This window comes from Phycomyces blakesleeanus, assembly GCF_001638985.1.
Source record: "Phycomyces blakesleeanus NRRL 1555(-) unplaced genomic scaffold PHYBLscaffold_22, whole genome shotgun sequence".
Lineage (NCBI taxonomy): Eukaryota > Fungi > Mucoromycota > Mucoromycetes > Mucorales > Phycomycetaceae > Phycomyces > Phycomyces blakesleeanus.
In genome coordinates this window covers 332,954-359,433 of record NW_017265155.1, presented here as the reverse complement: position 1 = coordinate 359,433, position 26,480 = coordinate 332,954, and the positions used below count along the sequence as shown (strand labels likewise).

The 26,480-nt window shown below is 37.0% G+C and overlaps 9 protein-coding genes across 9 annotated transcripts; 5 read left to right on the top strand and 4 right to left on the bottom strand.

Annotated features, from left to right (window-relative positions):
• Nucleotides 1-1,543: 1,543 nt before the first annotated feature.
• On the top strand, nt 1,544-1,837 carry PHYBLDRAFT_116629 (hypothetical protein; the record flags this gene model as incomplete). Its single annotated transcript, XM_018428532.1, has 1 exon — nt 1,544-1,837. A coding segment is annotated over one exon (294 nt), but the record flags the coding sequence as incomplete, so codon positions are not given.
• A 274-nt stretch (nt 1,838-2,111) lies between these two features.
• PHYBLDRAFT_87937 (hypothetical protein) lies at nt 2,112-4,046 on the bottom strand (the record flags this gene model as incomplete). Its single annotated transcript, XM_018443681.1, has 5 exons — nt 2,112-2,179; nt 2,222-2,633; nt 2,754-3,262; nt 3,305-3,662; nt 3,735-4,046. Coding segments are annotated over 5 exons (1,659 nt in total), but the record flags the coding sequence as incomplete, so codon positions are not given.
• Nucleotides 4,047-7,139: 3,093 nt separating this feature from the next.
• PHYBLDRAFT_159876 (hypothetical protein) lies at nt 7,140-7,819 on the top strand. The gene is made up of 3 exons (XM_018434078.1): nt 7,140-7,293; nt 7,355-7,653; nt 7,768-7,819. Exons 1-3 carry the CDS (start codon nt 7,224-7,226, stop codon nt 7,795-7,797), a joined length of 399 nt encoding a protein of 132 aa, XP_018287257.1. The 5' UTR covers nt 7,140-7,223; the 3' UTR covers nt 7,798-7,819.
• A 773-nt stretch (nt 7,820-8,592) lies between these two features.
• On the top strand, nt 8,593-10,231 carry PHYBLDRAFT_188388 (hypothetical protein). Its single transcript, XM_018439492.1, has 3 exons — nt 8,593-8,677; nt 8,784-9,356; nt 9,460-10,231. Exons 1-3 carry the CDS (start codon nt 8,613-8,615, stop codon nt 10,070-10,072), a joined length of 1,251 nt encoding a protein of 416 aa, XP_018287256.1. The 5' UTR covers nt 8,593-8,612; the 3' UTR covers nt 10,073-10,231.
• A 1,178-nt stretch (nt 10,232-11,409) lies between these two features.
• Nucleotides 11,410-13,487, top strand: PHYBLDRAFT_39715 (hypothetical protein). Its single transcript, XM_018440130.1, has 5 exons — nt 11,410-11,571; nt 11,650-12,196; nt 12,305-12,554; nt 12,696-13,198; nt 13,259-13,487. The coding sequence occupies exons 1-5, from the start codon at nt 11,494-11,496 to the stop codon at nt 13,417-13,419; spliced, it is 1,539 nt and encodes a 512-aa protein (XP_018287255.1). The 5' UTR covers nt 11,410-11,493; the 3' UTR covers nt 13,420-13,487.
• Nucleotides 13,488-14,469: 982 nt separating this feature from the next.
• PHYBLDRAFT_86467 (glycosyltransferase family 39 protein) lies at nt 14,470-17,391 on the bottom strand (the record flags this gene model as incomplete). Its single annotated transcript, XM_018443648.1, has 11 exons — nt 14,470-15,101; nt 15,199-15,464; nt 15,536-15,782; nt 15,869-15,964; nt 16,093-16,276; nt 16,352-16,511; nt 16,584-16,692; nt 16,766-16,914; nt 17,004-17,080; nt 17,204-17,279; nt 17,333-17,391. Coding segments are annotated over 11 exons (2,055 nt in total), but the record flags the coding sequence as incomplete, so codon positions are not given.
• Nucleotides 17,392-19,503: 2,112 nt separating this feature from the next.
• On the bottom strand, nt 19,504-21,239 carry PHYBLDRAFT_188385 (hypothetical protein). Its single transcript, XM_018439491.1, has 2 exons — nt 21,031-21,239; nt 19,504-20,935 (listed from the first exon to the last, which is right to left on the bottom strand). Exons 1-2 carry the CDS (start codon nt 21,230-21,232, stop codon nt 19,680-19,682), a joined length of 1,458 nt encoding a protein of 485 aa, XP_018287253.1. The 5' UTR covers nt 21,233-21,239; the 3' UTR covers nt 19,504-19,679.
• A 277-nt stretch (nt 21,240-21,516) lies between these two features.
• On the bottom strand, nt 21,517-21,965 carry PHYBLDRAFT_66821 (hypothetical protein; the record flags this gene model as incomplete). The annotated part of the gene is made up of 2 exons (XM_018441689.1): nt 21,517-21,799; nt 21,832-21,965. 2 exons carry the CDS (start codon nt 21,963-21,965, stop codon nt 21,517-21,519), a joined length of 417 nt encoding a protein of 138 aa, XP_018287252.1.
• A 2,748-nt stretch (nt 21,966-24,713) lies between these two features.
• On the top strand, nt 24,714-26,374 carry PHYBLDRAFT_149614 (hypothetical protein; the record flags this gene model as incomplete). Its single annotated transcript, XM_018432305.1, has 7 exons — nt 24,714-24,840; nt 24,900-25,372; nt 25,503-25,589; nt 25,728-25,862; nt 25,939-25,998; nt 26,054-26,203; nt 26,264-26,374. The coding sequence occupies 7 exons, from the start codon at nt 24,714-24,716 to the stop codon at nt 26,372-26,374; spliced, it is 1,143 nt and encodes a 380-aa protein (XP_018287251.1).
• Between the last annotated feature and the right edge of the window lie 106 nt (nt 26,375-26,480).

The following is a 26,480-nucleotide window of genomic DNA, read 5'->3' as shown; positions in this document are numbered from 1 at the left end:
TTCATTTTTAAAACGCCATCTTAGGTGGTCTGCATAGTTACGAGGTTGTGCCATAGAATGCACAAGATTTGGTGCTTGCAAGAAATTGGTGTAAGCACTGTCCATAAACGGGTGCAACCACAGATCGTCTTGGAAATAACAGTGTGCGTTTGATGCGACTGAGCATGTAGTAAACCGGGCCATGTCATCCAGATCCTCGTCACTCTCGAAGATCTCGATATTTACTGCACTCGAAAGAGTGATATTGAGCGCAAGGGCGTGCAGCTCCAACGGTTTGGATTTGACGAGGTTGTGGATATAGATTTCGGTAATAAATGGATAGCCAAGTAAATGATGTACAAGTGTATGCATATCCTGTTCGTCTTCCGAGACCCGCAGAAGGACAGCAGTAACAGGCTTCATTTTGTTTTTCGAGAGTGCGGTGGTGGTAAAAAGACTGGCTGGGAAGGCAGTCTGGTCATCATTATTGTTATTAACGTTGGCTATTCTGACCGACCGAGGTGACCACAATTCAGGATCGATGTTGTATCCACTTTCTCCCGATAGTGAGACGTTTTCAAATGGCACATACGGTGAATCGATGGGCAATCGTGACCAACCCAATAAAAGTAGAATCACTGCAGCAAAGATTAAGATGGCAATGCGAGGGAATTGGTCGATCTGATTGCGGAATGTACGATAATTTCGTGTCCAGGCATATTCATTCTTATGCTCCTTGTTGTGCAACGGAAGTTGCTTGTTCATAATGTGTTATTTACTGTATATATATATATATATATATATATATGAAAAAAGGAGATAAATAGAGTGAGCAAGAGGTGCTAGAGTAATTGAAACAGACTTTAAACAAACACTAAAGTGATATTAACTGAGATTAAAAATAATGGATTAAATCCCAGATATTGAAGACAGAAAGACGGCCAAAATGCTTTTTATTTCACTTCGGTCTTTAATTTTTTTTTTTTATATTTCTTACCCCTTTTTTAAATTTTTAATTTTTATTAGAGCCTTTAAAAATTAACATTATGCCGTCTACCACACAAACCAAACGTACAACCCGTACTTCTACTTCTTCTAATGCAAATGCTATTTCAAAAACAGTTTCTGTCAGTAAATTGAGCAAGAAGTCTAAAATAATTATTGAAGTGGAAGACGACATTGAGAGTAAGAATCTCAAACTTTGAAATGGTCATTTGCGCAGTCGAATGTCAAGATAATATTTTTATTTTATTTTTGCTTTTTTTTTAAAAAAAAATAAATAAATAAAATAAAAGCAAAGTGTTCAAAGCCTAACAAACAGTTGTATTTTTTTTTTGTTTCTTTTTCAAGCTGTCAAGTACTTTCCCAAAACACCTAAAGATCGAAAGACTTTTATAAACCCAAAGACAAACAAACCCATAACAGACTTTCAGTATTCAGTATATGATTTATGTGCACAGGTAAGCACACACACACATATATATATTTAAAGTAGTTGTTAATACTTACTTTGCAACTACTTTTTCTTTTATTGTTATATATATATACATACATAAAAAAAAAGGTCCCAAAAGGTCAAGTTACTAGTTACAAGTCTCTCAGCGATTCTCTCAAATCTGGGCCTAGAGCTGTTGGGCAAGCATTGCGAGTGAATCCATTTATGCCTTTGCCAGTACCATGTCATAGAGTAATTACCTCTAATCTATCAATTGGTGGTTTTGCTGGTGGTTCGGGAGATTCACAATTGGTATGCAATAAGCGCTCCAAACTTATCAAGGAAGGCTGTTTATTCGAAGGCGATACGTTTATTGCTAATTCTGATGGAAAACGCCAAATTTTTGAAAATTTTAAAATGTGATGACTATAATGAAAAAAGAAAGAAAGAAAGGGGGGGTTGAATGCCAAATAATATATACATATATATAAAAAGATATATACGTGCTTGTATAGTGTGTATAATGTGTAATATGTGGTGTGTGGTGTGTATGGATTTGATTGATTAATTGATTGTTTGCTTGTATATTCTTTGTTTGTTTGTTTTTTGGTTAAAATTCTTGGACGGCGTCTTCAAAATCGGATGAAGAGGATCCTGAGTTGTTATCATTATCATTATTGAGTGCCTTAATCTCAGCTAGACAATTGTGACATTTGAACAGTAATACGCTTTCAAGACTATACTTGCTCTTTGCGCGGGATGTGGCTCCCATATTATAACTACGCTTTTCGCTCGTCCGCAGGATACTCTGGATCTCTGTCTCTGCTTCTGTGTAAAGTTGTTTGGAAATCATCATGCGCGCATTCTCATAGTGTGTAAAATAATAAATGTAGTGGTCGAGTGTTACTCGTGGAGCATGTGCCATCACTGTATCAATCGACACCTTGTGGTTCTGTTCGAGCACTTTACGGGAAGCTTGGGGACTACGGTCGATCAAAAGTCGTGTCAATTGGGCACGCAAGTAGTGTGCCAGGCAAATATCATCATCTCGCGTGGACTGAAGAGTCTCGAGAAGTCTGTTGATTCGGTTGATGTTTGACCGCAGTACTTCACTTGGCATGAACTCTAGAGTTCCGAGAGCAGACAGTAGCTCTAAGTCGGGCAATACCAAATAGTTGTCCTGGCTAATGAACTTGCGAGATTTCCTAGCAACAAATTTCTGATGTAATGTTAATGTTAATTCCCATTTCAATTATATGTATATACATACAGATTAATTTGCTAGAAGTATATTTATATTTATATTTATATTTATATTTATATTTATAAATGGACTAACCTCAAGTGGAATAGATTTTCCGGCAATCTTTTGCTTGGCTCCGTCGACAGAACGCATCATGGTTGCAACCTTCTTGACAATAACGGGATCTGAACGAGACTGGCTTTGGGTATAGAGGTGAAGAGCAGTGGCCTCGAGGTATGTGTAGACGGCTTTGGACCAGTTGCTCTCAATGGTCAGCATCGCATACACTTTGGCACCTTCCTGCCACTGGTGTTGCATTAGATGTAGCAATCCTAGTTCCCAAAAGCACATGTGTTGCAGCTGTTTCCAGTCCTTTTGAGTATCAATTGCCCGTCTGTACTGATCTTTAGCATCCTCGAATTGGCCAAGGGATGAGAGTTGGCGCCCTGAAAAAAACAAAAAGAAGACACCTGAAGGATAGAGTCCCAAGTTATAGGCCAAGACCTTGGAGGCAATTTCGGGATCGGCGTCTGACAATGGGACCACCTTGGACAGCATGATGTGGTAGGCCATCAAGACCATATCACAGAACTGGCGACGTAATCCTTCGTCCTGTGTTTGCGGGGTAGGTAACCCCTCTGTACCACGGTAATCTTCCCAGCCTCCAATTGATTCTAGCATGGAAAGCCCATGAGCACGGTCACTTGAGAACCCAATGAATTCTACTACTCTCAACACAGATGTTGGTAACATGGACAGCATGATATTGAAGCAGCCAACTCCCAAGGCTACACCTGATGTAAAATGATCATCGAGACCATAGGCCGAGACATCTTTTCCCTCTGCAGCCTCTTGGTCAACAAAACTGACATATTTTTCGAGGATTTTGTAGGTGTTGTAGCTGTTTCTCACATGGAGACCTTCTCTCAAGAATGAAACCAAACTTTCGTCATTGAGAATACTGAGCAGTGCCTTGAGTAGATAAGATTCTGCAAACACCAGCTCCTAATATATATATATTATTTTTTTCAATTGAGTCAATCAAAAGCAAAGGGTAATCCAATTGATTTGGCTTACAGCATGACGATGTACACGGGACATGTCTTTGATATCATTGACCGAATTGCCTTTGACCCAGGCAAGCCAGCTACCGTCCTTTCTTCGCAGTCCATTGGCAATCTGGACCGTGTCCTTGAGAGCATCGAGAGCAGTCTGGATGTCTGTTTGCTGGAAGGTCATCATGCTCTTTAGGAAGAGAATGAAAGCATGACCTAGTGAATAATACATCGATTTTTTGCGGTGTGGCGCAAGGATAGCTTCTGCCTCGGGGATCCGGGAGTCTAAGAAGAGATCGAGTGCTTTTCTGACGTTGAGAATGTCTTGTAACATCGTGTCATCGTCTTGGATCGTTGTGGTTGATGAACTTGGAGAAAGTGAGATTTGGGCAAATGATGAACCAAGACGTGCAATGGAGCGCAGAGATGGTGGGGTTTTGATGTTGTTCATTGACATTGCATTCCTTCCTAGAGTAAGGCGTCCACTACGTTTTGCTGGTTCGGTCATGATTGAATATTCAAAGAAGAAGAAGAAAGAATTAGAAGAAGAAAATAAGGAGAAGAAGAAATATATATATATATCTTTTTCTTTATTTTTTATTTTTTTTATTAATTTTATTAATTAAAAAAAGGTGTTTTTGGGAGTATTCTAACTCCCATATTTGTCAAATAGTGGAGGTGTAATTTATTTATCTATTTACATTCCGACAATTTATAAAGAAGTTCCATATAACCTCAAGGCCTTTAACAGATCCCTCCTTCTTCTTATATTTCACTTGCTGTATTACTATTCTTACTATTGAATATTTAATGTTCTCTTTAAATTAAAATAAAGTTATATATATATTTATATAGAAAAGACGTATTAAATAAGGTAATTTGGTGGTCGACTATAATGTAACAATTGTGCAACCAAAATTTACTTTGATCAGCATAAAATAAAATAAAATAAAATAAAATAAAATAAAAAAAATAACTAGTTTCTCAGGTAATTATTACTTCTTTCATTTTCTGAAAATCACCTTGGAAACCTATCATGAGAATTCTGGGGACGCACACAATTGTTTTAGAGCGGTATAAAGTAAGCTGAATCAACCATTCCCTTTTTCTCTTTATCATTAAAAGAAAGATACAACTCCCTCCTTACTTTCAATACTGTAATTTCATTTTCATTATTATATTTTAACTCAAGTTCTTTCAGCTAGGAGATTTGGACTACTGGCTTTATTGATATGAAAAAAGAAGAAGAGAAAAATAAAATAAAGTACATAGAAAGATGTATATAATAGTAAATGAAAACCATGAAAAATTAATTATGTACCTCTAGCAATTAACATTGTGTTTAATGTTCTTACAATTTTTTTTTTAAAAAAAAACTTGATTTACGAACCTTTGACCACCCACTCTTTTTTTCTGGGCATTACACTTTTAAAAAGAAATCGCTGTTTCCCACCTTTGAAATTCTTTTGGGGTGGACAGTCGTAAATTAATTTTATTGGCTAATATTATCCTGATTTTTCTTTTGAACTTTTTAGTGTGTCTACACCGTTTATGTGAGTGAGCCAAAGATATATATATATATATATAAAAGAAGAAGAAAATTGTGTGGATATATTAAATCTATATTTTATTTTACACATTGCCCTTTAGGATTAATAATGATAATGGCAATAATAGCAAACCTTTGCCCAACTTTAGAGATTGAATATTTTGAGAATATATATTATTTTGACCATTAACAAAAGTCAATGTCAAATATGCTATAGCGGTTTGACATCTGATCTTGCCACTGTAACCTAAAGCATGTGTCGTTCGTTCTGTTTCTTTATATATATTTATGCTTACAATTGTGGTCTTTTTGTTTGGTATGGTAGAGAAGTAGCACTTCTATTAGCCTATGTTCATAGAAATAAGGATATAGATATTTAAAGGCTTTTATATAGTTTTATTACTATAATTATTATTATTATTATTATTATTATTATTATTATTACTATTGCTGTTTTTGGAATTATATCTACGTACTGTTTCGGCAACTTATTGATCATCTCTTTCTTCTACTTCTACTTCTTCTTCTTCTTTTTTGTTTTCTTGGTATCATTCACTTTACTTCTTTTTTTTTTTGGTTTCTCTACTTCTTTATTTTGGTTATTTTGTATTGATTCGAAATGAATGCTCAGTCATCCTTGATGTCATCTAATCACTTTTCAGGTAAGACAATAATTTTATTGTACCTTTAAAGAAAAAAAAAACAGGAAAAAAGCATTCATTGCGTGTTTGAAAATGAATCTCGATTAACAAAAACGACCATAACAATAACAACAACAACAAAGGACAAGACTATGAGCGGCAGACAATGTACGGGTATGAACAAGTAAGCCAAAGCAGCACTTGAGAATATAGATATAGATCTATTAAATAAAATATATATGATTATAAAGTGGAGGCGAAGCTTTTCTTTTCTTTTCTTGTTTTATTTTATTTTATTTTACTTATAAATACCATCAATCAATCGATCGATGGTATTGCACATCTGTTTATTTAGGCATCCCTCAACCATAGACGATCGATGCCTTTTGATAAATCCCGTCGAATGTCTATAAGAGAGTCATGGAAAACAACCAACAGCCGTGGGTCAGAAGAAGATGGTTGGAAAATGTCCAATAAAGCAGTACGTTCTAGCGTTGTATTACGCCCAAATGATCAATTCCAGTTCCAGGAGCAACTCCAACCACAGCAAATACAGTCACCACAACAACAACAACAACAGCAGCAGCAGCAGCAGCAGGTCATGGGCGCTGAGCAATATTATCCTCCTCTTTCTTCTATTCCTCCTCCTCCTTCTTGGCAACGTTTGGATGGAAATGTGACGTGTTATGGATCTCCTGCAAAACCATTGCCTCCACAACCTCCGGCTCCACCCGCTCGACGTTCCTTGCCTGTCTATAGTGGGACAAGCGATCACTTTAGTTACCCCGTCACACAAGAGCCTTACAGTTACTCTTCAATGGGACAAGAGCAAACAGCCTACAGGGTAGCACAAGACCAGTACCCCTATTCACTCCCAATGCAACCAGATCCGTTATATCCTGTACAGACTCATCCTCATCCTCATCCTCAGCATCAACATCAACCTCATGATCATTCATATTCCACTAGCATGTCACATCAAGAAATCTACCCTTACCCACCCACAGCCACAATGTCAAACCAGGAAGTCTATCCTTACCCACCCACAACCGTAATGTCAAACCAGGAAATCTATCCTTACCCACCCACTACAAATACAATCCCAAACCACCAGGATCTATACAACCACAATCTTCCAATCCAGCAAGATCCATATACTAGTTATCCACCTGCACAGCTTCAAGAGACATATAACAACTATCCGCCAACTCATCAACAAGAATATCCACCAGCCGGATTTGTAGAACCTCATAACAATGCCGATGTACCCCCCAATCAAGCATTCTATAGTGAATCATTGGTAGACCAAGATTTCCATCACATGCCACACAAGGCTGGTTCCATTTCACCAAAAGACAACAAGAAAAACAAAAAGGATACCAGCCCAGAACGTAAGCAAAAAATAAAAATAAATTGAACTTTTTTTTTTTGCTTATTATTATTTGATCATAGGAAAGGTACGCCAGATTACAGTCCAGTCAATCAATAAAGAACATCGAGTGTGGATCGTAGTTGAACCTACAGAAACTGGACTTTCGCTAGCAGAAAAGATCCATCAGATTGCTACATTCCGTACTCGTAAGATCTTAACTATCACAAGTGCATCTGGGCGACAAGTGCCTTTGGATAATCGGCCAGTGTTTGGCAGCTGGTCCGACATGGAAAGTTTCCAGGATGGAGAAGGCTGGCAAGTCACTTGGGGTGATCTAGACAAGAGTGTCGTAGACAGAATATTCTCAAAGGTTGTTCAGGTAAATCAACTCGAATGATATAAAAATCATTTCATCTTCATCTGTCTACCCATATTATATTAACAAGCAATATCTTTTTTTATTTATTTATTTATTCTAAATAAAATAACCTAGGTTGGAGGACGAAAGAAAGATCCAAAATAATTCCTTACTTTTTTTTTTATATAAAAAAATTAAGAATTCACATTCCGTATTGCGATGGTTATAATATACAAACGGCGATTAGAATACCAAAGTATTATCCTTTTTTTTTTCTGTATATAAAAATCGTGCTTCTCAACAAAGATATAATTAGAATTGGAAGCCAAAAAATATATATATATTATAATTTATTTTATATTATATACATGTGTACATAAAGCGTGTTTGTGTGTTGCAAATATAATTTATATATGTATATTTTATATTTAATATTTTGTTGGGAAAAATATAACCGATGGTTGTATTTTTGATTGATTGATTGATTGATTGAGTGATTGACTTATCTGCTTGCCTAACTACCTGTCTAGCTGCTTAACTGAATTATTTGATTTATCAGCCAATGAAACAACCATATTTTCTGTCAATTTAACGCGTCTGACTTTTGCCTTATAGTTAAATCAAGTATGAAAAGCACATGAAAACAATGGGTATTTAAACGGGAGAACCCGAGGGAGAGAAAAATAAAATAAAAATATATAGTACTAATTGCTATTAGAAAGATTGAATATGAATCAAGGTACAAGACAAGAAACCCTGGCGAGTCCCATGCACTTTTTCTATATTAATTTTTTTACTTTACTTTATTTTATATTACCAAGATTTTCAACCGTCCTAGTGTCTCTCTCTCTCTCTCTCTGTGTGTGTGTGTCTTTCTACGTCAGTTGAAATCGCATGTTAAAATACCCCATACAAAGATTTAATAAGATCCCCAGTCCGTCCATATTCGTTTCTTGTTCATCTTTCTCTCTTAAAACATAATGTCTCTCTCCAACAAGCTCTCTATCCGCGACATCGATCTCAAGGGAAAGCGCGTCCTCATCCGGTAAGACTACAGACACACCATCTACAGACATCTTATGAGACGCGTCAATACAATAAATTCATTATTTGCATAAATATCTATATTAATCGTTATTTGGTAACAATAGCGTTGACTTCAACGTTCCTATCAAGGATGGAAAGATCACCAACAGCAACCGTATCATCCAGGCTCTTCCCACCGTCAAGTATGCTCTTGAACAAGGTGCCAGCGCCGTCATCCTGATGTCCCACCTCGGCCGTCCCAATGGTGAGGTTGTCGCCAAGTACTCGCTTAAGCCTGTGGCCGAGGAAGTCTCCAAGCTTCTCGGCAAGCCCGTCGAGTTCCTTGAGGATTGTGTTGGTCCCGAAACCGAGAAGGCCTGCAAGGAAGCCACCGGCGGCCAGGTCTTGTTGTTGGAGAACTTGCGTTTCCACATTGAGGAGGAAGGCTCTGCCAAGGATGCCGAGGGCAAGAAGGTCAAGGCTGATGCCCAGAAGGTCAAGGAGTTCCGTGACTCCCTCAGCCGTCTTGCTGATGTCTACGTCAACGATGCTTTCGGTACTGCTCACCGTGCCCACTCTTCCATGGTCGGTGTCGAGCTCCCCGAGCGCGCCGCTGGTTTCTTGATGCAGAAGGAGTTGGAGTACTTTGCCAAGATTCTCGAACACCCCGAGCGTCCTTTCCTTGCAATCCTCGGCGGGTAAGTTGGTCGGTTGGTTGGGTTAGTGGGATAAGTCAAGTACTCAAACTAAAATTAAATCAATTTCCTATTTTTTTTTATTTTTTTTAAAAAAAAAAATTAGTGCAAAGGTTTCTGACAAGATCAAGTTGATCGAGAACATTCTTGACAAGGTTGACTCTCTGATCATCTGCGGTGGTATGAGCTTCACTTTCAAGAAGACCCTCGATGATGTCAAGATTGGCAACTCTTTGTTCGACGAGTCTGGTGCTGGACTCGTCCATGATTTGGTTGAGAAGGCCAAGGCCAAGAACGTCAAGCTTGTGTTCCCCGTCGACTACATCACCGCTGACAAGTTCTCTCCTGATGCCGAGACTGGCTACTCTACTGATGCCGATGGTATCCCCGAGGGCTGGATGGGTCTTGATTGCGGCAAGGAGTCCAACGCCATCTTCCGTGAGGAAATCCTGAAGGCCAAGACCATCCTGTGGAACGGTCCCAGTGGTGTGTTTGAGTTTGAGAAGTTCGCTACTGGTACAAAGTCCGCTCTTGACGCCGTCATCGAGGCAACCAAGAACGGTGCTGTAACCGTCGTTGGTGGTGGTGACACCGCCACTGCTGCATTGAACTGGGGTGCTGGTGACAAGATCAGCCACATCTCCACTGGTGGCGGTGCCTCTCTCGAGTTGTTGGAAGGCAAGGAGTTGCCTGGTGTTGCTGCCCTTTCTACCAAATGAATCTCTCGTCTGTAAATTTTAGGGTTAAAGCAAAAAAAAAAAAAAACAAACAAAGAAGTACATTTCTCTCAAACAACCTCTTTAACATTATATATATATATATTTTTCTTATTAAAAAACAAAAACAAAAACCAAATTGTGTGTGCGTGTATCTCTATCTTTACTGTTCTGCTTTTCTACCTTCTTTGTGTGTGTGGGTGTATGAATGTGTTTAAGTAGGAACACAAGTTACCAATCTTGGAATGTGCACATATTACACAGTGGTTCAATCATTATCATAATGTTACAAGTATTTTTATAATCAAGGTCACAAAACCAGACCAAACCCCCTTTTACCTTTCCATTCAATAATTCCTAAATTACCTAAGAATCATCCAATGTTCTTACAATAAAGACAAGCCATTCTTTAATACTTGTATTCTATTCGCCTTCACCAGAATATTATGCATTAGCTTAGAAAATTCGAATTTATTCTTTGTTTTCTAGATTTGACCGTAACTCCAAGCCAAACTGCTTATAGTAGAAACCTGGTATGATATATAAATGGCTAGAACGTACGAAAGAAAAAACAGAATTATGGAAAGGTATGGTTGGTATGGTTGGTATACACCGGAAACATCTTTATTAACGTATATGGTGTGTTTGTGATGTGGTCTGTGTCTGTGTCTGTCTGTATCTTCTCCCCCTCCTTAGGTGGAGAATACCCAATTATAGACTGTACTACTTTAGGAGGTCCTCAGTCTTAATTATCATCGTACTACACATATTAACAAACCAAAAAAAGAATTATCTCTTATGATCTCTTTTGTTCTCGTAATGCGTAGTATTGTTCTTTCTTTTATGCCCGATTACGTCTAATCGAGAGCTCCAGAACAATGCATGGTACCGCAAATACTTCCATAATTTACTCTATTGCACTCCAATACATTCCCAAATATGATCATGTATTTCTCCTCTTCCTCTCTATAGGCTGCCTTTTTATTCACAAAAAAGCTTTATATATGTCACCTACAAAAATAAAGTGCAATTGAAATTCAATTGCTTTTAAATATTTATAAAAGTAAAGTAAAATAAAATAAAATAACTGACGGTGCTACCACCGTGAAATGGTAGGCTTGAGCCTTACTATTTGATCCCGTACGACCCAACAATCAATGTCTCCTGAAATAGGCCGGGAATTAGAAGAAAAAGAAAGGAAATGAACATTAAACATGTGGAATGAGATTTTATATATATATTTTTTTTTCAATAGCCAAACCTGTCAAGAATCATTACAGCCCCCTCTTTTTATTCTTATCTCTCTTTCTCTTTCTCTTCATTACTTACCACTATTACCACTTTTTTCGTATTAAATAATACGGATAAGAGCAAGACAGTCTATAGATAGATAGATAACATTTGGCTACTACTATCTTATAATTATGCCAAACACTCTCAGAAGTCTTTCGACATACACCACCATGATGCGTGTTACTTCTGCTGGCAGACCGCACTGCAAAGTAAATAAAAACAGCTCTACAATCAGGACCATCAATTGACGAAACAAGTGTATGTGTATATATAAAAAATATATATAGGACCTTCATGATATTCTTGCTGCCTTTATAATACAGATGCCACTTTCTGATCATCGAACTCTCTTTCGTACCTACCCTTTCAGCTTTACGACCGAAGAGGCAGTCGAGATCCTGGGCCACCTTCAGTTCACTCATGTCCACCGTGGCCCAGATCCGCTTGATCCGACCAGACATGTCTCTACCCGCACAACCACAACATTTAGCATGACAAGTGGGATGGCCAAGACGTTGTGCCAACAGTTTCTTCAGGCAAGACTGATCGAAAACGCATCCGACCCTTCCAATCGACTCATCCGAGACAAAGCGATCTGGTGCCCAACCCCAAAAGGAAAATGCATGATCCAAGACTTTAGTATTCGTGCCCAGATTTCCATTGATCATCTAACTGCCTGTCTCGACAAACTAAAAACCATATCTGTCGTTACACTCGATCGTCAGAATAACCGTGATAACACCTTGGCTTTTTCGCGTCCAAGTGTTTCTTTGGCCTTTCAGTTGATGACTCAATACGTTCCCTGTGATGTATTACTCACAGATGAAGTGAATGGTAAAATATAAGATATAAAATATAAGATATAAAATAGTGTATGTCCCTTTTTGTTGTTGTTACTATATGTATGTATTTACACTTCTATTTTTCTTATCCTTTTGATAGGAGTTGATACCAGAATTGCAAAAAATACCCAATATACTTTTTATGGATCACAGTGTATCGATTGGCTGTGTGAATACACCACCGTAGTCAATAGGGAAGAGGCAGAGATGATCGGCTCAGAATTCATTCTGTGTGGGTGGATCAAATGCTTGACAGACAAACCTCCGGGTGGCAATGATATAATATTTAGATCCTCTCGAAATGCAATCTACCACATCACTGACAGAGGGTGCCAATGCCTTGGTTGGAAGTCATCAGACCACTCGATTCCACTATCACTATCACTGACAATTTCAAAATCAAAATCAAAATCAAATCCTGACCCTGATCCTAATTCTGACCCATATTCATCAAAACGTGAACGAAGCGTGTCAAATTCTTTTACTGACAGTGGATACACTACTACAATCACACCTGGATCACCGCAATCGTTCGACATAATCCCTTTAGCCCGACCCCTGAGTATCTCATACGGTAACCCTACCGACAATGATTTAAAACTCAAGGCGTCATATTATTCTCGTCTTCAAAACATATTAGACGATGCCCTGCTGCGGATGTATTTTCGTGAGTTTATGAAGTCCAATTTCTGCGAAGAGAATCTTTGCTTCTGGGTGGATTATAACCGAGTCGAAAAGAAATGGATTTCTGCCGCAGATTCAATAGTGGTTCGGCGTCAGGTGTGGGCAAACGACTGTTTTCAGATGTACATGACCTATCTAAGCCCATGCGCACCGTCGGAAGTCAATATAGACCATATGCTGCGACAGGATATCATTCGGTACGCAACAGCCTATTTTATCAATCAGGCTGGAATGGCAGGCACACACGCACCATTTAGCACGGCCTTACATCCCATCAGTTTCTTGACAAACACGAACAATACGAACAACAGTGAATCGAGTCAGGGTGCCGCCACACACCTTTTCAACGATTCTGATCATTTGACTAAAGGACTCCCTGAGGAATGTTTGCAGGAACTGATAGAAATGCTCAGATGCGTGAACGAACATGTATGCCGAACTATGGCTCAAGATACAGTTCCAAAGTTTGTCCAGACCCAAAAATACCAAGAAATTAGTCAAAGAAACAAAAGTCAAGATATCAAAGATTAAACAAAGTACATGTATCTGGATAATTACTTATAACAGGCAATACAATACATTAACATCAAAAAAGCAAACCCCAGTCTTTGTGTATATATAAAGAGATAGTTGAGAAAAAAAACGGGAGTTGTTGCATATTTCAAATATATGGTTTAAGGTTTACTTAATATGGTAGTAACAAGATGTAGTAGTTTTCTTTTTATCCCAGCGCACAAGAATTGCAAAATGTTTGTAATTCCAAAAAAAAAAAAAGTACTACTAATTACTTCAAATCACTTGTTGGATATCGTGTTTACTAGGCGTGAACTGTAGTAGTGATAGAAGAAGTATAGGTTATACACCATATTGCAATTTACCTAAAGAAATGATTTGTGATAAAACATAAGTTCTTAAAGCTACATCAGTGAGAATGACATTAGACATAGAGTAGTTTCTTTAGCATAGGCAATAGATAAGTCTAGATCTGCCATATTTTGAACATTTGATTGGATCAGTTGTATTCTTTTTGCATTATCTACAAAAAAAACCGCCCAATAATCTACTAGAATCCCATAAATCGTATTTGCTAGTTAAAAAAGAAGAATTACAACTGATAGGCCAAGAGTTGACATTCTATTAGCTTAAGAAATGCTTAGGAGTCATGACTCTCTTGCTACTCCAACACCTTGAGTTCTACAATTTCTTATAATAGTAAATATAAATAAGAAAGATTGGTTTTAGAAGGATATATGATGGTATATTTTATATATTTAGATATTTTGAGTTTTGGATATTTATACACATAAAATCCTCCTCTCTTTTTGTCCCCCCCCCTTTTTTTTTGTTTGTTTCTTATGTCATTTTTCATATAATACAAGCGCCTGAATTGTATATATAGGTTGTATGCAAAACTTAGGGATCTATAGATGTAACCAAGGTGTTTTCGATAACAGTACTTATTGCGTCATCGGTGTTAATGAGTGATGCTGAATGGTTTGTCAATTGGCTTTCATACCTAGAGAAGAAGAAGAAAAGAAAAAGTTAATAAATAAAAATAAATTTATATATATATTCTTACCCGTCACATCTATATTTCCACGAGGGTAACCACCGTGATGCTTCACACGCTTCACGAGTCCATTCAGTACCATAAGTAAGAGGCGAAAACTCCACAAAACTATAGATAACCAAGGAACAGACCAACACACCCACCAACACGCGTTGAAAGGGTCGAAGGCGCAAAAACACAAGATCAAGACCAACACCGAATACCAAGATACCAAAGTACAACGCAGGCAGATAATGGTGCAGGAACAACTGTCGATGCATGAGGTAAAAAGTAATGTAATGGAATGCCCAACCGGCCACATAAAACCCGGCTGCGTTTTCAAAGAACGGGCGGCGATGAGGAAACCGGTCCGGGCGGTTGGTCTTGGCCAAGAATCGGAAGAATCCCCACAAGATCATGTATGTAAATACCGCCACAGTTGAGAGCCAGTAAATCACAGGGTTTCCGATGTAGAATATTTGTGTTCCTGGCCTTGCCCAAAAAGACACCCCAGACTTGAGCATAGGCCATGTCGAGGGCCGAGATTCATAAGGGTGTGCGCCAGTAAGTCCAGCATTTGTGGTCCACATAACTCGATGCAGCTCAAAAAACTTTCCCCAGAAGCCAGGAATATCATAGCCAATCATATCAACAGGCTCAGGTACTGCAAGTACAAATATATATATATATATCCTTCATCTAGTTAATCAATTTATTCTTGACCTTAAATTGCTAATATTTTTTTTTTCCTTTTTACTTACACAATTCATTTGTGGTTGATTCTATCATCCAAAGGGTTTTTGGTTTCTTTGCACTCAACATGCACGCAACCTCTTGTTGTCCAAATGCCCAATCTGGTAGTTTGACATCGTGGGAGAACAATGCACAATTTTGCGTTGCGTGGACAAGACGGAACTGTGTCTGACGAGATTGAAGTCTTTCTCTTGATTCTTCGGTGGGCCCGTCTTCAATCTCTACTATCCAATGATCGTTGGAATCACCTTCATAATTTGGAAATCCATATGCACTATTACCAAATTTACCAATTTTAGAATTATATATATATATATTGGCAGATAGTTTATATTTAGTTTTTACCTGACTTCTTTGGTGTAGTCATTGTCTGTCAAAGGAGCACTTATATCATGGCTGTGTAGTTTGCGAGGACTTGTAGAGATATGTTCAAGACGAACGATATCGCCATCATAGATCCATTCAAGGGGGGTTTCTCCATCAGACCCAATCACATCTCCTTCCACTTCTTCAGTCTCAAGTGTACTGTTTGCTTTCCGAAGTCTCCACCAGTTGTTTACATCACGATGTGGATATAATGTTACTTGCTGCTCTAAACAATTGGTATACAGGCATAAATCAATACTTGGATTTTTTTGTATGTGTGTGTGTGATGTTGAAGGGTGAGAATCTACATACGTTTGCTTCCTTCAGGGTATGTTGAATTGTGAGAGTGAAGAAAACCTCCATTGGTAGCCAAGTGGCGGATAGTTATATGAGAACCATAGGAAATATCTAATTATTGTGTGTGTGAGTGTGTGTTTTTGGGTTAATTAATTAATTAATTGATTAATTAATTATATATATATATATATATATAGGTTCAGTATTATGCAAATGACTATGCCTTTGATAAAACGTACCAATTGGGGTCTCATCTACTGCATTTCCAACAAGAGTTTGTCTAAAAGTGTTTGACATGTGGAAATCACCATCACCAGACAAAGGAAGCAGCTTAAAGTGAATGTAAAATGTAGCAGTATATATCATAAAAGGTACTATGATAAGACACAGAGTACGAGCAAGAAAGTGATGTACACATTTTCCCTAAAGATATACGTATATAAAGTAAATTGGATTAGGTGTGATATTTTGTAATGTACATGTAAAAAAAAAAATTACCTTTGAGATTCGCACATCTCCTAATATTCTCCAGAGATCTTTGATTGTAGAGAATCCGACTGTCGCAATCACGAACAGTCCAACCCATTTACAGCTCACAGTAAGTCCAAGTCCAATACCTGTCAACGCAAGCCATGTCCACCAACGAGCACCAAAAGGGCTTTATTATTTCAATTTCAGCGACCATTCAATTAGAAATTAATTAATTAATTGAATTTTTTTTTCAACTCACTTATTGATCTGCTTGTAAAACTTGTTGAATGCCATGATTGTAAATGCGGTAAAGAACAGCAAGTATGAATCCAGTAATATCAACCTATTGTTGGTCACCAAACTGTTTTCTATCAATTGCACAGCCCAAGCCATTAATAAATAAACAAAGCTTTATATATATATATATATTCTTTTTGTTACCAAAGCAAACTATCAGCGCGGCCAGTACAGCAGCCAACATTGAATGTCCTCCATCACGGATTGTCAAGTAAGCCATTGGAACCATCAATAACCCCAGTAAAGCACTTGCTGATCTCATAGCTACATAAGGCACTGTATCATCATATACACTATACAGAAACAAATATATGGTTAAATTTCTTGGATAAACTTCTTTATATATATATATATATATTAGTGTCCTGTATATCAAACTTACTTTCCAATGGTAGTAAAATCAAAGTTTCCCTTGTATCCAGCCAGCCAGCCAACTAATGCTATCAACATTTTGGCAAGCTTTTATTATAGTAGAATGTACAAGTATAAATGGTACACAACAATTAGAGAAATTCAAGTACACAAGTACACATGCATACAAATAAATAGATAAATAGTTCTTAAATTCAATGTTGTACTTACAGGTGGATGAACATCAAAAAAGAATGTGCCCTGAATGTACTTTCCTGCAAATGCGCCAAAATGTACCTCATCAAAACTAATACACAAATATATTAATACTCGCTCTCTCTCTTTTAAAGAAAAACATACACAACTTGGTTTGGATGACTAATGGTATGGAATCGAACTGGAATTGCCACAAGAGTCAAAAGAGTAGCGATTGCTGCATCTAAAGTGACTGGGGAAAGTTTCTTTGCCAAGACCTTTGGTGGGTCTTCTGGTGTGACATTATTGACAGCTGGTTCTTTAGGTTGGGATGATTCCCATCTTCGCCGCAACATTGTTAAATGATGATAATGGTTATTGTTCTTATGAAGTTTGTTTTGTTTTTTTTTTTAAAAAAACTTGTTTGTATACAAAGAATAGAAAACCTCTTTTCTACCCAAAAAATATAAAATTATAAAATTATAAAATACAAACGCAGCAAAACGCAGAAAATTTATATTTATATATATTTATTTATATATAAAAACTGTGCGTGCAAAGGGGAAGAAAAAAGAAAGAAGGAATCGGGGGGTGGTTTGAACGGAGATTTGTTGTGCACCAAAAAGGTTTTGTTTTATTTATTTAATAAAATAATACATCTTTAAAGGGCTTAAAGGTTAAATGGTAGGTTAAGGCTATCCAAGAGGGGAAAATGTTGGAATTGAAAGCTCATGAATTTTTATCAAAATGTTTCAATTGGTTTCTTTTCTTTCTTTATAGTGAACAAAATAAAATAAAGTTCTTGATTCCAATGTAAGCAACTTTAACAAGAAACGCAGAAAACACTCCAACATTGTTTTACACACCATAACTAAATTAACAGATCTGCTTGGCTTTTAAACTTTGCAAGAAAATATTGTAGGCAGAGAAAGGCTCGTTAAACACCCAGCTGTAAAACTAACTTTAAAATATGTCAGGTATAGCGATAAACGACATCAATAGAGAAAGGGTAATGTTTTAAAGATCGAATGAATGGATCAAAGTATTTGAACCCCGATAAAGTATTGCTCGATTTTCTTTTAAGGGGAGAAACTTGGCATTGATCCACGTACTGCTAAAATAATAATAGTGACAAAGTCATAAAGATTCAAAAGAGGTGGGATACCAAGAAAAAGAAGTCTTATTGCTGTTTGAATATGAAGAATACATAGACCATTTGGTTGATCAGAACTCTCAGTTCTTTGTTAAATATATTAAAGGAAAGGTCAATAAAGAGAAAAAAGAAGGTAAATGCATGCATTAAATTAAGCATTTAAATGTAACCTTAATATTATCTTTAGACGTAGTTAATTTACTATGTTATAAGGTATCAACATAAACCAAAGTCTTGTGTAATATTTCATTGGCTTTTATTAGTATTAGTATGGATATGAAATCCATGACAGTTTGGATCCGAACATCAGTCTGTATCTTCTTTGATTGTAGCTTGTACAAAGGGGCTTATCTTTCGCGATGTCGTATAGTTTGTCGATAAAACCAATTGCTGGTTTGTTTGCTTCTTTTTTGTAAACAAAGAAAACAATAAAGCAAACCATCTTGCAGCATGCTAATATAGCTACATCTTATATAACATTACGAATATTACTCTATGAACGGTTTGGATAAGCTTCTTTTAAATTGTAAAAGAGCTGATTCTTTTTCAAGTTCATCTTTTTGTCACACTTATCCAAAAGTACATTTGCCTAAATCTTTATTGTATTCAGGTACAATGATCAATGTATGAAATATGATCAATCCTTTTTCGTTGAACTTTTTTTGTTTTGTTTGGGAAGCTCATAATTTTCCGAACAATAGGGGATTTCAACAGCCATTTAAGCTTTTAAACGTAAGCTTCGGAGTTTAAATGTGATATATGATTGGTTGGAATGGATCTATAACCATTAAAAAAAAAAAAAGATTAAAACTCTCGAACAAAATCGCTCAAGAGTTTTAAACTTTTAATACATCCTTGCTTAAATTTGATTATTATTATTTTTGGAAATTTAATAAATACATGATGCAACCATTTTTGCCTCAAAACACTACTTTAAAATTATATCCTATTATCACAATACCTAATAGAACTGAAAGAAGCATTTAGGGTACTCAAAAACACTTAGTAACTCTTCCGTATTATTGGTTACTACTTTAAAAATCAAAGCTTAAGCTTAAAAGCTTAAAGGACTGTTGAAGCCCCCTAATAGCTTATTATAATTTTAAATTAAGGCTTTTATCCAATAATATTCTTGAATTTCCGAGGTTTGTTCGATCTTTTTTTTTCAATTGACCACCCCATTAATAGTTAAAATTCTTATATATATATATATTTTGTCTAGGTAAAAGAAGAGAAACAAGCTTGTGTATACATATGGCTAAAAGAAATAATAATCAACAAATAAAAATAGAAATAGAAATAGAAATACTTATTCTATATAAGTATATATATATGTGTGTGCGTGTGCGTGTGCGTGTGTTACGATGTCAAGGTGGCCTCCATAGTATCAAGAAGAATATCAGCGTGATGAGGCTGGAAAGTCAACATAGGTCTCAATCTAACGGTTCGTTCACCACATCCACCAATGTTCACACCGCGTTGACGCATATCAATCAAGAATTTGTCGCGCTTAGCAGGTGTCTCGAGATCGAATGCGATCAACGCACCCTGCCCACGAACGTCAGAAAGTAATTTACGATCGGCCATCGACTTGAGCTTCTTTTGAAGATAGTCGCCAACTTGTTTCACATTAGAGAGAAGGTCCTTGTTTTCAATTTCATTCACAATAGCAACTGCTTGCATAGCTCTGACAGGGTCACCCATCCATGTGTTGTATAGACGGTAAGGTTGGCTAGGGCGAAGACGGGGGTGAAGATAGAATCCAGCTGCCTGAAATTTCTTGGAAAAGGTCACCATGTCAGGGGCTGTAGGTAAATTCCAGGCTTCATGCGCCCAGAAAGTTCCTGAAGCACCAACACCTGTCTGCACCTCATCCACAATAAACAATACATCATGAGCCTTGCAAACGGCCTGTAAATTGCGGAAATACTCGGGCGATGCATGATTGTCACCTCCCTCACTCTGGATAGGCTCAACAATCACAGCCGCAACAGGTCGAGTCTTGTTTTGGAGCAAAAGATCGACGGCTTCAATAGAGGCTTTTTCGATTGCCCGGTTGTGTTCTTTGTTCTGATCGAGAGGGTATTTGAGTGCTGGGAAAGGAGCGCGTGGCCAGTCAAAGGCTGGAATATCGATCTTGTGGAGCGCCTTGCTCGAGGTGGCAGCCAGAGAACCAAACAAACGACCGTGGAATCCCTGTCCAAAGCTGAGAATCGACATATCTGGAGATCCTGGAGCCTGATTCTTCATGCATGAATGAAGCTCGTCCAGAGAAAAATCCTTATCACCACGTCTTTTGGCTGCTTGGTACATGAATGCAGTCTTGAAGGCGTTCTCGTTTGCGCATGAGCCACACATCACGGTAAAAACATTTGACATTCCCTTGGGAGCCACCTTCATGAATGCGTTCTGGACCGAATCAACCCAGTCTTCGGTAGGGTTGACCCCAAGTGCGGCACGGTTGGCCAGAGCGGTCTGGAAGGCGGGTTTGTTGGTGAGTTCGAGAAAAGCAGGGCTGTTGTAGCCCAAAGGAATAGAAGCAATCTGAGCAAATACATCCAGCAAAGTATTGCCATCCGCATCGACAATGTAGTTTCCCTTGGATTTTGCGAAATCTTTTTTGTTTTTTGTTTTGAAACGGTTCATCAAAGTTAGATAACAGAGGTATATAAAAAGAAGAAACAACTCCGTCTATCTAGTATTGACTTACCAGCGATAAAGAACACGGATCGCGTGTCCTGGAATTTGTTCATACGGTCCATAATAGCTTTTGATGCCGGACCAGGTACACTTGTCTTCATAGATGGACCCTTTGGCTCATCTGGAAAGAAGGACGAGGCCATGCCACGACGTGCATTAGGGTGGAAGGATTTAGCTGTATTAAGAACAGATCGACGTGTGAGACGCAACATTGGGAAGGACAAAAGCAAGCTGGTACTGGATTTATCCTAAAAAAAAATCCTTTAAATAGTCGATGAATGAATGCGTGATTGATTTTTTTTCCTTCTTATTTACGCTCGTGGGAAATCAACATATAGATACACAGATGATACAGTTAGGCTTTTTTTTTCCTTCTTCTTTTTCGTATTTTATTAGTACCGCCAGCGCTTACAATTCACGGCGCTTGAAATATAAGATGCAAAAAGAGATAAAGTTAAAGAAGAGTACAAAAAAGAAGAGAAGAAAGCCCAACTAGCTAATCGAGTGGTTTGTACGGCATTGGTCGCAACATTGTCAGGAAAGAAAAGGATACTGTCAAAGGCAGTAGCCTAATGAGCACAACAAATGGCATGAGCTGTGGTGGAGGCGGCCATAATCTGAAGAGATTGGTGTGAATGAGGAGACCAACGGCCTCAGAAACAGACCTGGACGGGCACAATTGCCCGATTACCGTGTTCCACACCCGAAGCTTGCCAGGGCAGAAGAATACAAAGTGTTGAAGACTATCTACTGCAGAGTGACAGAGACGACAGTTGAGACTAGTGAGGAAAGAGTATGTACGGTGAAAAACAAAATCCGCGGTGGGTGCCATTTTGCAAAGGATCTTCTACCACGAGAATCAATCATAAAGGCGTGATGAACATAAACACCCTTCAGATTCCAGCGAGGTATGGCAAAAGGGAGGAACGGAGGTCCAGATGGCATGAAGAGATAAAGTGAGAGCAGTAGAAGGGAAAAAGCGGATAGATAAAGGAATAGTATGGGGAAGAATATGTGCTCTAGCACGTAAAAGAGGTTGATCCAACATAATCGTAGATTCAAATAGAGCGCACAGACAATAAATATAAAGACATATTTAATAAGCGACAAGTATCAAGTACACGCCATTTCTTACACTATCATTAAATAAAGAATATACCGATAAGAAGGTCACACATCTTAGTCAACATCACTTATCATTCAAATAAGAGCGTGGGTAATAACTTAACAGCATATTATCTATGATAGAAGAAATACAGACGTCACATCATATACTCATATCATTATCACCAATCTTACGCGGATGACATTTTCAGGATGGGGCCACTACCTTTTTTTTGTTGGACTAATTTATTGTTACTACTTTTCCTAGGTCTGATGTCTTTTCTTCAATCCTTTGAAAAAGATGTGTCCTGAAATTCTTAATTCATTTAAATATAAAACCTTCTTTTCTATTATATACTCATCTCATAAGAGCTATTAATCAATTGTACTATAAAATATTATTTTTCTCGGAGATAGCAATGAGACTACTTTGCTCATTGAATATTGGCAATTAAAAATCATGAGGTTAATAAGTACTTTCTAGAAATCGCTTCAATACGAATCTTATCAATAAAAATACCCGTTTTTTCAATTGAGAGAAGTATTTTTTTTGTCAAAGAACCTCTTCCTGTCTTACCAGTTAAAGGTTACAGTGGCATGACAATGGTAATTGCAAAGTTCCAGGAGTTTGCGCCTATAACTAGAGAGAGTATACCAACTCAAGTTTACTTGGAATATGTCATAAGGAAAGGGAACGACATTCCTTGTTATGATATTACGTCTTGAAGTAGCATGTTAAGTAACTATTTTATTATTCTCTATATATCCGTTAATACATTGCAGGTAGCATAAGGCTTTAAGTATATCATTATATATTTAAGAGGATGCTTTTACACTCATCCAAAGCTATTATCCCGTCTTATATTAAAGTGTCTTTATTGTGATACGTATGAATCCTTACGGACCAGATATAATTATTTGATACTGAACAGCAAGTCGCAATTTGTGGTCCGGTAAAGTCAAAAATCGTTTCCCATTAGAAAAGATGGTTCCCCAACAGAAAATGCTGTCCCTTTAATATTAGCAAAACTACAGCTAATATTAGGGGGGGCTTCATTTTCTGATCCTCTAGTTTTAGGGAGACGACATTTACTGGTGGGAGATGACATTTTGATTCTACCGGACCACAAATTGTGGCCTTTTTGGCGGCATGGAATAACTCTATCTGGTCCGTAAGGATCCATTCTTATTATAATAACTAATACAAGCCAGGATACAAAATATTCATAAAGCTTTTCTCATTTGCTTTACAAAAAAGAGTGAATGGGAATTACTTACTAGTTGGCGCTGTCAGATTCTGGGAATATAAGTAGGTAAAAGAAAGAGAAAGACATGATACGCGTAAGTAGGCCACTAAATAGTAAAATACTCAACAAGATTGTGTCACACTCTAATAACAGAAGCTCTTTATGACCTTCTGCATAACTTCCTATTGGTATAGTTTATTTGTGATTAACTATTATTTCTTTATTGTCAAGTCTAAACTTAGGACGTAAACGGCCATTTATTTTAAAAAAGTTCAAAAAAAAAGTTCAAAATTAGTGTAAGTACATATTAGATAGAATTGTGCTTATAATGCCATCTCCGTCACTAAATAAAAACCTTTTATTGCGAGTTTTTCTAGACCTCTCATTCTATCACACATTGTCTCCATAAAAAAAATGCTTCTCTTCTCAATCCTAATGGCAAAGGAAGAATACTAGCCAATTAGAGTCGATTAAGTAAAGCTCCTGACCAATAATATAGCTTATATTTTTGCTCTTTTTTTTGAACTTTTGGTCTGTCCACACCAAGAGTTCATATTTCTTCAACCAACAATTCCTCAATATAATTATTCTTATTTATTTTTATTTATTTTTTGAATTTTTGTATTCAAACTTTCGTTTATATAGGAATGGTTAGAGCACAAAATATCACTGATCTTTTCACTACCTTTAATTGCTAGCTTTTAACTCTTGACTTTGGTAGAATTTAAATGAATTCAAAACCGAGACACTCTGTTAGGTTTTAGTGTAAAGTAATACAGTAGATTGAAAAACCAATCACTTTAGCTGCTACGCAACAAAAAAAGAAAAAAAAAAAGAAAAACTCTTTCCAAGTTTGGGATAAGACAATGGAGAACATTTTTCTTTCTCAAATTTGCAGAACAATCTTTTAAGCACTATGGGTATTTTTTCCAAAATCGCCATCAGAATAACTCACTTGTTCCAAATACCCTTGCTCTCAAAATATATATTATTCGATACTGATTAAAGCTAAATAGGTAGATAGATAGATAGAATTAATACCAGATTTGAACAAGAGAAGCAAAATAATAGTAATTTCTAGTGGTCAATGCTTTTTTCTTTCTTTTTTTTTTTGGATGACTGTCGAGTGTGTACTTATAATGAACTCATTTAAAGGTCACCTTTCCAATACAATGCAGCACTGTATCCAGTAAAATACAAGATTTTAACTTGAAATTGAAACAAATTTGTATTTTTTTTTAGATAGAGAAAAATCATTTGATGTGAATTAATGTTTCTCTCTCTCTTCTTTACTTTCTTTTTCTCTTTAAATTATATACATTTTCTTTATCTATTAGATTTCATGGTCTCATTTACAGTATACACGGAGGAAAATTCCGGAAGAAAGATTAAACGTTGCACCTCATATCATGTCCAAAGCATCCTGACATTCATTGGTGTTAAACACTCTCATTGCCAGCAGACCATGGGTAAAAATACCTTGAACAACAATTTTTTGACGCATGCCTTGCACTCATTGCCATGGTAGATCTAATTGCAAAGGACAATCTCTTCTCGGACACCGAGCCATTCAGCCTGACTAGCTTTCTGAGCCGAATTCAAGGATTACTGGTTAGAATGAACTACAGTAATCCACGCACAGATCTTCAAGTAGCCTGGCATATTATGAACAAACAGGCATCTGTTTGTATTTTATTGGGCGGAACTTCAGGGTGCGGAAAGTCTACACTTGCTAGCTTATTGGCCCACAGAATAGGAATTACGACCGTATTATCCACAGACCATGTTCGATCTCTTTTACGCAGCTTTGATCCACAAAAAAATACCCGGTTATTGTGGGCATCGTCTTATCATGCTGGAGAACCTGCAATGAAAGAGATTGATGAAAACCACAAGAAATCTATCGTAGACGGATATGAGGCCCAGAATTTACTCTTGCTTGATACATTAGATAAAACAATTGCAGGTTACAATAAACGCAACGAGTGCCTAGTAATTGAGGTATGATATATACAATACTCCTTCCCCCAGACCCCTATTGAGCAATTAGAATATGACGAGAGAATATCGATAAGCTATTTAATAAATAAACAATGGAATAAAGAGAAACTTAAAAGAGGTATATATATAGGGTGTAGGACTGTCTGTCGAAAGTATGCGAGTATTGGCCAAGAAACACCCAAATTGCATTCCTGTACTTATATATATCAGTAATGAGGTAAACTTGACTAATATTATCTTATAATTCTTAAACATTTTTATGTTTCTCGATAAACCACTTTCTTTATATTTCCTTTTGTTCCAATTCATCTTTATTCTTTATTGTTTATTTATTTTTTTATTTTTTTAAAAAAAGCAAAAGCATGCTGAGAGGTTTGCAATTAGAGCAAAATACATGACAATGGCACCTCAATCAAACAAGTACATCAATTATTTTGGAAACATTCGTCTCATACAACAACATCTCTGCCAGCACGCTGATCGTTGGATGGTAAAAATTATACAATTCAGAAAAATGCCTTTTTTTTTAAAAAAAAGAAATATTCTTAAACCCAATATGCGTATAGATCCCGAAGATCAACAACACAAATGTAGATAAAAGTCTGGCAATTCTCCATACAACAGTGGTAAGTGATACATGACCCGGTTAAACTGTATTAAAGTACTAATATATATAAAAAGGTTAATGTTCTATCTCGTATGGAACGCAAAGGGCTGGCCTCTTTGATGAACATGGAAACCGGAAAATTTCCTGTTCTGTTTGAAGAATATTCAAAAGTGTATGAAGCCGCATGGAGTTCTAAACAGATGCTACGCAAGATTCGTCTAAATGTAAGGATTTGATTTCGTTGTCGTTATTGTCACATAATCAATAATATTCGTTTTATATAGTCCAAGGATCCTGTTACTAAGAAACCCCGTTTACTCGTTTCTTCGCACCTCCTGGACTTTAATGATCTTAACCATCTAGATGATATTGCCTGGGGTAGTCTGGCATCATAGACAATGAAAAAGACAGGGAATTAAACCCACTAATACGTCTATTTTCACTCCCTCTCCCTTTCTATTTCTATTCCTCTCTAATCTCTCTCTCTCTCTCTCTGTGTGT